This window comes from Pelophylax lessonae, assembly GCF_965119305.1.
Source record: "Pelophylax lessonae genome assembly, chromosome: 5".
NCBI lineage: Eukaryota > Metazoa > Chordata > Amphibia > Anura > Ranidae > Pelophylax > Pelophylax lessonae.
The window spans coordinates 116,268,923-116,282,845 of record NC_138772.1 but is presented as its reverse complement, the minus strand read 5'-3'; the positions used below and the strand labels follow the sequence as shown (position 1 = coordinate 116,282,845).

Genomic DNA, 13,923 nt, shown 5'->3' with positions numbered 1-13,923 from the left:
GGAGGGGATGTTAAGGGTCTATACACAAGACTTTAGTAAAGAAAACGATATTAATAGTAGTAATCAGCATGAAAAATCATTCTTGCCAGACCAATCTATTAACCTTTTTACGATGAAGTGAGTTGCCATCTAGATAAAGGAAGGCCTGTGGATGTGGTGTATCTGAACTTTGCAAAGGCATTTGACACAGTTCCCCACAAACGCCTACTGTACAAACTAAGGTACATACAGTAGGTATGGACCATAGGGTGAGTACCTGGTTAGAGAACTGGCTCCAGGGGCGAGTCCAGAGGGTGGTGATAAATGGGGAGTACTCGGATTGGGCGGCTGTGAAAAGTGGGGTCCCCCAAGGATCTGTCCTGGGACCAATCCTTTTTAATTTATTAATAAACGATCTAGAGGAGGGGATATCTAGCACAATCTCATTATTTGAGGATGATACTAAACTAAGCAGGCCAATATCTTCTATACAGGATGTGAAAACCTTACAAACAGACCTGAACAAAATAATGGGGTGGGCCACCACATGACAGATGAGGTTTAATGTTGAAAAATGTAAGGTAATGCACTTGGGCGTCAGAAACACGAAAGCAAGCTACTTGCTAGGGTGGGAACCTCTGGGTGAATCTAAGATGGAAAAGGACCTGGGGGTTATAGTGGACAACAGGCTTGGCAGTGGCATGCAATGGCAAGCCACTGCAAGCAAAGCCACCAGACTACTGGCATGTATAAAAAAGGGGATTCTCTCCAGAAATAAAGAGATTATTCTCCCACTTTACAAGACTCTGGTCTGGCCACATCTGGAGTATGCCGTCCAGTTCTGGGCACTGGTCCTCAGAAAGGATGTGCTAGAACTGGAGTGGGTCCAGAGAAGGGCAACAGAAATAATTAGGGGAATGGACGACATCAGCTATGAGGAAAGACTACAAGCATTGAACCTATTCTCTCTGGAGAAGAGACGCTTGAGAGGGGATATGATATCAATGTACAAATACTGTACTGGTGATGACCATAGCATAAGGAACAAACTTTTCAGAGAAAGGGAATACAATAAGACACATGGTCACTCACTAAAACTAGAGGAAAAACGGTTTAACCTTAAAATACGTGGGGGGGGGGGGGTTCTTTATTGTCAGAGTGGAAAGGATGTGGAAGCAGTGGTATCAGCAGGGAGCATCAATAAGTTCAGAAAGCTATTAGATGGGCACCTTAAAGACCACAACATGAAGGTGTATACAAAGAACGATTAACAGCAAACACACACACACATCATAGGTTAAACTGGAGGGACTGATGTCTTTTTTCAACCTCACAAACTATGTAACATCAGATTCCTGACAGAAAATTCCTGCAAAAATTTCAAGCATGGGAAGTAAGTTAAATGCACATATTCGCAGTTTGCACACACATATGCACAATATGCAAAATATTGTTAGCTTTTCTTGGAATGTGTTGCATGCGCATATCTGTGCACGTACACACGTATGCACATAAAATACTGTCCAACAATGCAGATTTTTAAATATTTTTTTATATCTATACTTACAAGTTTGCATTCTTTATGTACGAGCCCATTAAAAACAATTGGGCTGCATTTAGATCAGTAAAAAAAAAAGCCTGAGTGCCCAAACATATGGTGTTTTTAGGCATCTATATGCCAGAGGCCTATAATTCATGCAGAGAAGAGGTGACTATTTGTGGCGTGGGTGACAATCAGAGAGATAACATACACCTACTGAAGAATTAAGCACTCAATATTGCAGAGAGATAGTCAAACAAAATTCTCAGTGACCAAAAGCCCATTGTTACTTCTGTAGGGAAAAGGAGAAAGAAGCTTTTGTCATGCATCCATCTGCAATCCACAATGAAGAGAAAATTGTGACTGGCGTGACACAGCAGTTCAGTAATGGTCAGACGTCACATTACTTACTGCTGTTATAAGCAATTTGCTCATCTATAGCTACCCTTTAGTCTTTACTTTAAATTGTTATCCCATTGGCGGTGGTGAATAGGTTAAACATTGGCCTGCCGTGTGTGTCTGGATTCATGTACATTAGGAACTCTGGAAAAAAAAATCAATTTTAATTATGTTGTGGAAAAATTGTCAGGCTACATGTAGCAGAACAAAGCACGGATGTGTATGTACAATAATAGAACTAGCCTGGTTACTTACTTCTGCATCTATGTTCAGAACTTTGGGATAAATATTATGTAACAGGCTAGTCATTCGACAGCTGGGATTTTGGTACATCTATCTATCTATCTATCTATCTATCTATCTATCTATCTATCTATCTATCTATCTATCTATCTATCTATCTATCTATCTATCTATCTATCTACTGTATATACACATTGCTGGAAAAAAATAAGGAATTATTTTCAATTATAATATATCATTAAGTCAATCAAACTTCTGGGATATGGATCTGGTCAGTTAAGTAGCAAAGGGGGCTGTTAATCACTTTCATGAATGAAATAGCTCTAACATGAAAAAACAAAGCACTGTCTCTAACAAAATGGCCATCTCCACACAGAGACACAGTGCCGATCAAGGCATAGTTAGTAGGTAAGGGGGAAAAGATCAGTGCAGGGGGCCCACCAGCAGTTCTTTTCCCTCTGTTTGCCTTTTTTAAGACACATCTTCCAGAGTTTAGGTCTTCTATTAAATACATGGTGTCTCCCATTAACAATGTTAGTTCTTCACAGAAATAGTGTTTTTAATAAAATTACAGTATGAATATGATTTGACTAAATCAGTGCTTATATTACGGGATAGGAGTATAACTAAGCACTGCTCAATAAACACACAGGCATAATAAATGCTTATTGGAAATTATTGCACCACCAAGTGGTATTTAACAGGCATACTGATATCAATACTGTTTGCTATCCATCCATGGTAAGAGCTGAGAGGTATGACGTGAGTAGTCCATGTTGCATATTAAGAGGACAGAATTCACCACGATACATCAAGATTCCATTTTCCTATGTAGGTTATGCTCATTAATGAATTGATTTCCAGGATGTGGCGCCCATGCTTGATCTAATTATTGCCAGTCCATACAGAGATGCTGGATTCCATTTATTTGCAGACTCATGTCCTCAACATTGTCTACTTAACAGACGCTATTAATACTGTTGAGCATGTGCATGATTAACTGTGCTATAAAATCTGCATGGAGTGTCAGTAAATCGAAGCTGTTTAACAGACAAAATTAAAGCTGGATGTGCACCATGACGGATGAAGTCTATTAGCATATGTCAGATGCAGAAAAACACAGTGCAACGGTCCATTAATAATATAAACGTATTTGTATAAATGCACATTCTTATTAGGATAGGTAGATAAAGCTTAGGGAGACTTTATCTGCAATTGTCAATTTTTCAAGGAGCTAGTGACATGCTGAAACTGTGTTGCGACAATGTGCAAATGCTGTTGGGTTTTTAAAGAGACACTTTCACCTTGCCTATTTAGTGTCTTTGAAAAGAACATTCTCAAACCCTTAAAATAACCTTAACTAGCGCTTCTTTATTGCTTTGTCTTCTTCATTGGCTGTGTTGGTGACCTGGAGGAACGATAATGTCGCTTCCCTGGTCATGTGAAAGTTCTCGGAACTAGCAGTAGACTGCTAGGACCATTCATTATTACAGGAGAGCAGGTAACATTTTCCTCCATACTAGGAGGTATTCTCACCAGCTGCAGAAAAACTAGAACATGCAAGAAAGTTTTGCTAAGTGAAAACAAGCAAATGGGGGTTAAGTGACCCTTTCCAAAGACACTGTTGCTTTGCCCCGTATGCACAAAATGACAGTGTCTCCTTAAAGCCCAACTTGAGCCAAAATCTGCTGGATACAGTGAGGAAGGGTCTTGTTCTAACTCATCTTCATTCTATCCAAAAATAATTTTAAAACGTTTTGGCAAGAGTTGAGCTTTATTAATAATAGCATAACTATTGACGGGTATGGCTCACGGGAACAAGTCCTATTGCAGCTTTCAATAAAGCTGGGCATACATGCAGGGTTCTGATTATCTTGTAATGAATGACTGGACCCTCAGAAAAGCCTCCCCTCACCCTGACATGTACAGCTATTTTTTGTACATACATTAGGCGATATACCCTATAATGCTTGTAGGCAATATTAAAAGTTTGCTGCTACATCTGTTCATATCTGTTTCATCAACATGGTTGAAGAAAATAAAAAATTTAACATTTCAACCAGTCACTTCCCTTGCTGGTGGCAGTTACTCACCATATTTCTGATCACAACTGGTCTTTGTGTTTTATTATTTAAAGACCCATTCACCCAAAGCTGATATTTCGATAAAGGTGGACATCATTGAGCTACGTCCCCCTGGTTCCCTGTATCAAGCTGAGATTCAGGCAGTAAAATTTGTATACCCAATGCCCCATCACTCATAACTATCAGAGCGACATTAATGAGATTTCTTGCACTGCTGAAATTTTAAATAATTTTATACTGAGGATCAAATTCACCAAGGGGTTTATTCAGTCTACCAGCCTCCATCCATAGCTGTAATATTGGTTTGGATAAGTTTAGCTGTACAATATGTATATGCTTTTATCTATGAACAGACCACATGCACAACCATGTTGATGTATTCATAGGATGCATATAGGAAACTATTATACACATACATTATGTATACTTCTCAGAATGGTGCAAGAGACTTAAAATTCAGAAATCAAATCAATAAATGCAAATAGCTATGCTCAAAAAAATGTAGAGGTCTGTTGCTGCTTGTTGCTTTAAGTCATCTATGAAGTGATTTGGGCATATTATGAAATGTACAGAGATTGCCATGCTGCTGTGGAAATGGCAGCCATGTTGTTGGAGTTTCCTTTACTATAGGATGTGATATGATTGGCTAATTGTTTTTTATGCACTCTGCCCAGGTATACTTTCACTGGCATTTATACTTTTGAATCTTTGATAAAAATTTTGGCAAGAGGATTCTGTCTGAAACAATTCACCTTCTTACGAGACCCATGGAACTGGCTAGATTTCAGTGTTATTGTCATGGCGTGAGTATAGTTCTCTTATTTTGTATGAATATTGCCATGTATTATAGATGCGGAACATAGAATAATGCTCGTGTGCTTTACAGGGGCAGTCTACCTATATTAATCATTTATTTTGTGTATTTTTATGTGGCTTCAACATCAAGATCCACATAATAATGATTTATTTTAAATCTCTTTCTGTGACTTCAACTTCAAGATCCACAAAATTGAATTCCTACATCTACCAACTATGTTCACTATCTTGAGTCTCACTCTCCCAGATATGCTGTTGCACTTTTCAGAAGATTCAAAAAGATTGGCTGGTCTGGGAAGAGGGTTATCACTGTTGACTTTTATTGTCGTGCCTAAAATGCATTTGATTAAAGTGAAAATCCACTCAAAGTTTTTCCTTAGTTTTAGAGTGGGAAAGGTTTTGATCTCCCACCAATTCTTTATTGCTATCTGTAATCCTGAGACATTGGCAATGCTTCACTTTAATCTCAGCATAATGCATTTTTTCTTTAAGCGCAGCAGCCATAACAGAATTCAGCCTTTAACAGTTATGTGTAATCAGACAAGTATTTTTTTTTAATACTGGATACGTTGCTATCAATTTGGCCAAGTGTTCTATGCTTATTGTAAAAAATCCTGTTAAGTATATTTAGAAAATGCTTAAAGGGTCCCTGTCATGTCCCTATATAAGAATGTACTGTAAACTAACAATTACCTGCACTAGTCTTCAGATCAGTTCTTTTGTGCCTGGGGAGGATCTTGGATCATAGGAACAGGCTATGAATCAAGCATAAGCAATGCCTATGTTATTCATCTGGGGAATGTCAAAGCCTCTGTGGTCAGTAGAGACATTAACATTTTCAAATTGAAAGACAGGCCAAGGTTCTGTACACAACCTGTGCCTTTCATTCAGGGTCATCACCAGGCAATCAGGAAAGATATGCACAAGTACACCTATACAAAATTATGTTAGTTTGTACTCTGTGGTGAACATGTGTTTCTGGACTTTGGAATTGTAACTTGAATACATGGTTCAGGTAATAACATAGATATTTACTATAATACAGCACATTCTGTAAGTCCAACCAAGAAGATTTGTCAGTGGAGAAAAGTTTTGATGGTATGTTAAGATAGGATTAATATAGCAAATCAGTAGATTTTATTTTAAATGTATTGTTTCAATGCCAAGTATGTTGGTTGTATGCCATATTCTCTTTACTATAGCTGTTGAAACTTAAAGCACGTAGCTAAGATGTAACTACAGAGAATGCAGGGAGGTTGATGGCCCATTGCTCTATAAGGTCAAAGGGCTGAACCATGACTGCTCCTGTTTAGTATAGGGATAGGGATGAGCTGAACTGCCCTGGTTTGGTTTAAGCAGGATTCCGCGAATTTCAAAGAAATGATAATGACAAACCCAAACTCCATTGAAATCAATGTCAAACGCCCTTTTCTTGGCTAATAGGCAAACGGTTGCCAAAAAAAAAATGGCAGGTTGGGCACTGCCCTGGGGAAACATGTAAACAGTTTTAGATTACTGGTAAATGGCATTTCTCTTCTGGCTTCTATTTGAAATAAGGGTACACAGATCTTTCCAAAGGTCCCCTAAATATATATATAGAGGACATTTGTAAAGGTCTGTGTGCAGTTTTATTTTTTTAAATAGGAACCTGGAAATTAAATGTCACTTGCTGGCAATATAAACTGTATCATTTTTTTCTTAGTAAATGTCACTTGGTGTAGCACATCATAGAGCAAGAATGAAAAAAGAAAATTGCGCGCAGTCCTAAAAAAAAAAAATTGCATGCCAGATCATTTTAATCTGGTATGACTTTTAAGAAGGGGTACCACGTGCAAAACAACAACAAAAAATGTATTTGGTCCCCATAAAATCCATTCCAGACCCTTAATTTGAGCATGCAGTCTGGAGGGCAGGCTAGCTGGCCATGAAAAGGCCTGCTGTGCACCCTCTACATTGGGGGGGGGGGGGGCGCTTGCTAGGGGGTGTCTGTAAGCACTATGACAGTGACAGTGCCAGTTACTAAAGATACTTAGGGGGAAGATATCCAATATAGAAGCTGTTGAATACCTCTACTATATATTATGCTAAAAGTTTGGGCATTCTTTTAAACAGTCAAAGTTCTGTGTGAACCTAGGTTTGGAGTGAACCTCCGGCTCATCCCTTTTATGCAACAGTTGTGTGCTCACAGTACATCATGTATTGTACATAATGTAGAGAAATTGCCCTTTTGCCACACCCTTTTCCATCATAATGTTTGTCCTCTAGCAGGATTATTGAGAAAGGTAATATTTTACTAGTTTTCTGTAAAAAAAAATGGCTTGAAGGATCCCAGTTAAAGTCATGCACTGGGACCCTGTGCCTTTCAATTTTGTAGGCAGAAGAGTGCACCATTATTTGTTCCCAAAAAAGATTTGGCCTGATATCCTAAAATTTGCTTGGTAGGGTGTTATATTTATTCCATTATTAGGCAATTTTTCCAAGTCTAGTTTCTTAAACAAGCAAAAATTAGTTATCCTGTATTCAGACTTGCCATTTATTATAAGGAAGTGCTGGGTTTACACTGAATAACAGGAAACTATTTTGAGCGCTGTCCACAGTGCTGACTTTGTGTTCTCTTTCTAAAAAATTCAGTAGGCACTTACTACACTGATAGAAGACAAATCAGTGGGCTTTTGAGAGAGGTCCTAAAAACAGACACCCCACAAATCACTGGTGTGATTGCTGATAAGCATGAGTATGCCATTGAGCAGTGGTCTCGTTGCAACTCACATCTGACTGGCAAAAAAAAAAAAAAGTTGCCTTGTGATTTAGTATAGAGGCCTTTCTTTTGGATTCCTAATCCATACATTGTCACCAGAAAAGGAAAAAAAAATAAAAAATAGAAGAGCAAACTTGTAAATGTCACGGTAAAAATGACTTTTATATAAATATGCTCTCACGGAAAATACGCTATAATTTACTTTTTCTGTCAACTCAAAAGTCTTCCTCATCCTTACATTTTTATCATCAGCATTTTTTAGTGTTGATGATGTGATAGATGTACCAATGTACGAACTGTGTATTGAAGACAATAGGGCCCATAATAGTATATCTTATATATAAAGAACTTTACATAGGTAAAGAGTTTTTGTCACTCATCCTGGTGCTATATTAATTCCATTCAAATTCTATTTTGAAGTTTACTTAATTCACTAGTCTTACTTACAGAATATTAGGAGATCGATGGAGAGACAGAATATGCTTGCCAGACCAGGTTTATGCCCATAAGGAAAAAATGTAATTTTGCTAAATTTTGACTTATGGCTGGTAAACCTTGGTATTTCTGCAACTCGGGGATGATGTACAAAAGGAGGAACTTTTATTTGAGATCAGCAAATCTGCATTTGTTTTATAGTACCACTCTGGTTAAATTAGGTTTTCCACATTTTACCAAATGTAGACCCCTAGTAGTCCTCCCTCCATGTAGAAACATGGACCATCTCAGTGTCCTGCATAAACTTGGTTTTACCTTAAAAATTGTACATTTCAACAGCACAACAGTTGGAATCCAGTATTGCATCTTATATATATATATATTTTGATTTAGTGAGCCTGTTGCAGGATTGAATTTGGTTGTCCCATTTAAAATGGTGAACCTGTTAAGAGAAAATCTATATACTTCTGAAGCAAAAACAAGTTTTCTGATCTTTGTGTGACACTTACATTCTTCAGTAAATCACCTCCTCAGTGTTCATGCAGTGGTTTCCTCCATTCCTCGATTCCAAATAACTATGGTTTGATTCTACAGGTATGTAACAGAGTTTAAAAACCTAGGCAATGTTTCAGCCCTTCGAACTTTCAGAGTACTGAGAGCTCTGAAAACCATATCGGTAATCCCAGGTAAGAGAGCATCCCCACTCCAGTTCTCAGCTACTGCAAGTGCTTCAGTCTGTGACCTGTTTTCCCTCCTCATTTGCTGTCAATTATGAATGGTGTTTTGCTATAGTCTGTGTGTGCCTTTCCCTTATTACAGATATGCCACTGAGTTTGTGGACCTGGGCAATGTGTCAGCTTTAAGAACATTCAGAGTACTTCGAGCTTTGAAAACAATCTCGGTCATTCCAGGTGAGGATCGGGTTAAACACTAAGGCTGCTTGTAAAAGCCCACATACCATTCCGATTAACCAAACTGATATCCTACTGACAGTGGTTGACACTGAGATACTGTGGAATGGTTCTATGTCGAGAATGCAACTTGTCTGCAGAATGAATACCTTTTCTTATTTATGAATGCTAATCACTAGAACTTTAAATTCTTCCTCTACAAGTCATCTTTTTGCATACTATACGTAATTAGCCACCCTTGTCCCTTTAACAAGCTAAATAACACAATTTATTAAATCCATTCGTGAAAAAACACATTTCCCCCTCCTATATGACCATCTAATCTGCGATAGTTGAAGTACATAAACAAGGAATTAAATGGGTCATGTGATCTATGACTAGTATCCCAAATTAATGGGTCTTTTATCTCTGAATGTTTTCCACTTAGGCCAAACATAGAGTGCAATATATTCAGGGGTGAATCTGCATCATTAGAGCCTGTAGATTCAAAGGGGGTTGATTTACTAAAGGCAAATAGACTGTGTACTTGGCAAGTCCAGTTGTGCTCTTCAAGTGTAGTTGCTCCAGAGCTTAGAAAATGAGAGGAAGCTCTGCTGACTTTCATCATCCAGTCAGGTGCAAGTAAAAAGGCTGTTTTTTAAAAACAATTTCCTTTCATGTGATAGGGTATCTTTGCAAAGTGAAGCATCACCATATTTACTTAGCTACCCCATAGTGTTTGCTGTATAAAAAACACAACTCTGTTACAACTCTGTTAGGAGGATCACCTCTTATAGGTGGACATTTCCTTGTTTGTTGGCCCTAACTTGGTGTAGCATATTGTGATGTGTAAAAAAGAAAATATATTTTACTGTTCATGCAAAAAAATGCCAAATTATAAAGCTGTCCCTGTATATATTTCAGCTATTAAAGATCTGACTTGGACATTTTTCTTTTCGAAAAGTGAAAGGATCATTCCCTTTCTCCTAGGAAAAAATAACAGTCCTTGAGTACTGTAGTGACTATTGATGGGTATTGATGAGCAGTGTTTTTCTTGCAAGAGATTGTATTTTAACCCCAACCTAGCTATGTTATAACTAGCAATGCTCCTTACAAAAACAAAAAAATAGTCTGGTTTGCAGCAGTGATAATTAAAGAAGGAAAAATCAAGTTTAGATTTGGCAATTGTCAGTTGTATTGCCAAATCTAACATTGCACAGGGAAATCACGATTTGCCCATGCATCAAAACAAGTCTCGATTCACCCAGTCACGGCACACCAGGTTTATTATGGTTGCTGGCAGTCAACACACACATATTCAGATCATCAAAAAGCAATTCTCCTGTGCAATGTTAAATTCACTGCTGATAAATCAGTTCACTGATCTTTAATTATCACCCTAGTGCTCACTCTAATTAGGACAGTCATCATCTATGTACTACCTAATTTCTTGCCAGGAGCCCTTTTAACATTGATAGCAGTAGTGGAAATAGTTGATATACTAATAGAGTTCTGAAAGATGAAAAGCTGAAAGTTTTTGAACAATAATGCAGTTAGAAGATTAAGCATATAACATTGCAGTTTGTTCTGGCTATATAATGCTAATTCCTGTCTATTGTAGATAGCCTAGTCATGCTCTGTAGTTGCCCTGTATACATCCTAACCACTGGTGATAATACTACATATAGAACATAAGGTCTTTCATTTATACTGGTGAGGGCATAACACGCTCCTCTGGACCCTGCATTGTTTAATCACTGGGCCTGTGTTTTTTGCCTTTGAATTTTATGTTCAAATAATTAAATGAAGGTGTGGCATCTGTGTTGTGCCACTTAATGCTGCAGATAACACTCCAGAATGGGTGGAGAAGCTGTTTACATGAAATGTTTGTCCACTGATCATGGACAGATCCTCCTTCTAGCAATTTTTTTGCTGCTTTTATTACCTTGAATAGGGCTTTCCTTGCTATAGAGTCCCAAAGTAAGCAAAGTGCAGTGCTTTATAAAAGTATCTTAAAAAAAAACAAAAAAAAAAAAAACACCCCAGCTGTAAGGCCATACTGCTACCTTCAACTACAGTATGCCATTAAGTCTTAAGACGATACGAAGAATTTCTTCTAAAGCAGTCTTTCTACAACTGATATGTCCATTTTAGTTGGGGGTTGGTGGGTCATCTGCTAACTTCTTGTATGTCCTGAGTAATCCAGTGGGTAGAACTCTCTGTTATCACAGCCATACAAACCCCAACTGTACTTTAGACTTAATTGGTGGTGACCCTGCTGGACTCTCCATAGCTGAAAACTATTTGCAATGACCACAAGAAGGCTTGACTTGAGAACACAAGTTCACAGAGCCTCTTAAAGATATAGAGTCCAATTGGGTTATGCAACAAATAGGCATCTGCCCCAAATTCACATATCACTTTTTGTGGGCTTGCTTCAATAACCATTTTCAAACACTGCAGTGGTACAAGAACCCTTTGGGACTTTTAGGGGCCCATTAATACTAGATGTGGGACAGACAATACATGGGACCCCTCCGTTTGTCAGAGAGACCAGGACAGGATTATTTTCTACTTAGCTCTCAATTAGTAGTAAGTGTTTTTGAATGCTGGGGCCCAAAACTCTTGTCCAACTCTATCATGAAGTGCTTAATTTCCAACAAAATACAGCTGATAAATAAGATGAACAAAAATTTGAAATGTACTAGTGCAGAGATATGAATCTAGAAATCAATGTGCAGTGTTCTCATCCTGGCTCTTGTGCTGTACAAGCCTATTAGGAAAATGAGATTCCTTTCCAACAATGGAGTCGAGGGAAGCCCCTATGTAATTTCATACAACTTAAAACAAATACACCCTCTGTGTTGAATCCAAATTGAATACGGGGTAAGTCTGGAGAAATAGCACAGTTTTCCTTTCTGTTATCCTCATTTTGACATAAAAATTGAATTTGGATACTGTTACAATCCCCCGAGAAGGAATGTTTTGACACTGATTCACAAGAAAAAAGTCTCTCCCTGTATATTTATAGGTTTGATCCTTTCATGCAGTTACACATACAGTCTTTCACCTAATAATTGCAGCTCAAGCTAATATCATAATTAGCCGCTTGTAGGTTTGGAAAAGAGATGGCTTTCTTCAGAAACGGCTCCATTACCAGCACTGCTGGGCACATTATGACAAGGCTGTAATACATCCTGAGGACAAGTTGCATTCAGCCTTAGTGCTTAACATTTCTGACCTGCATGGGAAGGTGATAGGTCTGCATGGTAATATCTCTAGGTGGGCATCCTAACACAGATGTTGGCAATTGTATGTCAGACATACCTGGTAATTAATCTGTCTGAATACACACATTTTGTTACTATGGAGATTGAACATAAATCTTTTTTCATCTGAAAGGCATTTTTGTGCTAGTAGAATTTAAAGGTACCCATAAAAGCTGCAAATGAATGTCAGATTAGTCTAACTGGGTCAGGCATGGATAAACAAATCTAATGGCCAAATTCAAGGTCTAAAGTCTAATCTTTTAAAGCCTAGCTCCAGCCAGATTTTTTTATAGAGTTCACATATTTCTGTCAGGTTTTTCTTCTGTTTGTGACCCCTCTGGGAATATTTTCCCCAATTCTGGTCCCTATAAGGTCCCTTACAAGAAATGGGGAAAGTGATTGTCACCAGGACAGGAAAGCACAGACAGTTCTAAAAATCATTCACCATTCTATACAAAAGAAAGGAAAAGAAACTTTAAAATTTGGATAGAGTTGTGGGCTTTAAAGAATTTACTTAAGAAGTAGTGAATGTTCATAATCCTGCCTATCCTTTACACATAATTGCATATTAAAAGTGAGTGCAGCTTTAGTTGGCAAATGAACATTCGCTTATGTATGTATATTCTCTAGTCCATTAGGGCCATGTTATGCAAGCAATGTTGTCACTGGTGGCATATCTCCAGGAACAGGATCGCTAAGAGACCACTTACTTGTTTTTATGAAGGTGCTTCCAAGCTAGCTGGGAGAGCAAGTTGTTGATTCTATAGGGGTGGAGTAGAAAACTCTCCTGTGTAATTCTTGATCTGGTGATCTGTCGCCTGCAGCGGAATTGCTTGTGGAACATAGCCTTTAGTAAATCAACCTGGTCAAGTCAGCAGCCCTGCCATATAAAGGACTCCAGTCCACAAAGGCTTTGTTAAGTCCATATTGTTTCTGAAATGACAACTCACCTGGAACCATAGGGAAAAAATGTAAGATGACTTTCTGAGTCAAAGCAGCCATCATGAACTCACACAGAATAAAATACATATTGCCAATAAACTAAGCATATGTAAGTAATGTCCAAAGGCTTTTATTCAGAGTTAATACATTACAGCAGAAGTGTGTAATGTTTTGTGGACCATGCAGGACCCCATCATCAGGTGTGTGGCCCAAAACATTGCACTCTTCCACTGTGGTGTGATCACTCTAGATGTGTTTGGACATTACTTTAGGTACCTTTGCATGCTGAAAATATGTACTGTATGGTAATCTGTGATGTTGCCAGTCTCCAGCTGGCAGTTGCTGCAGCACTTATTCATTATTTAACATATTCCAAGAATGTGGACAATAGAAATATTGTTTGATGAACTCACACTGGCCCCAAAATACTTTGACATTCTCCAGCCCTTCTGGAGACTCCAAAGTCATATATTCCAAAGTTACCAGATCACCAGTCTGGGCCGGTGCCTGAGCAGTGACAGTCAGGACGAAAAACTGAGTGATTTAACCAATTTGTTGGGATCTAGGG

General features: G+C 38.2%; 1 protein-coding gene across 1 annotated transcript in view; it reads left to right on the top strand.

Moving 5' to 3' along the window:
* The window catches only part of LOC309556717 (sodium channel protein type 5 subunit alpha-like), a 600,678-nt gene that overhangs the window by 208,757 nt on the left and 377,998 nt on the right, over nucleotides 1-13,923 (top strand). The window contains 4 exon segments of the mRNA XM_082259196.1: nucleotides 4,920-5,048; nucleotides 8,849-8,959; nucleotides 8,961-9,055; nucleotides 9,058-9,165. Of these exon segments, the coding sequence (XP_082115322.1) occupies nucleotides 4,920-5,048; nucleotides 8,849-8,959; nucleotides 8,961-9,055; nucleotides 9,058-9,165 (443 nt within the window).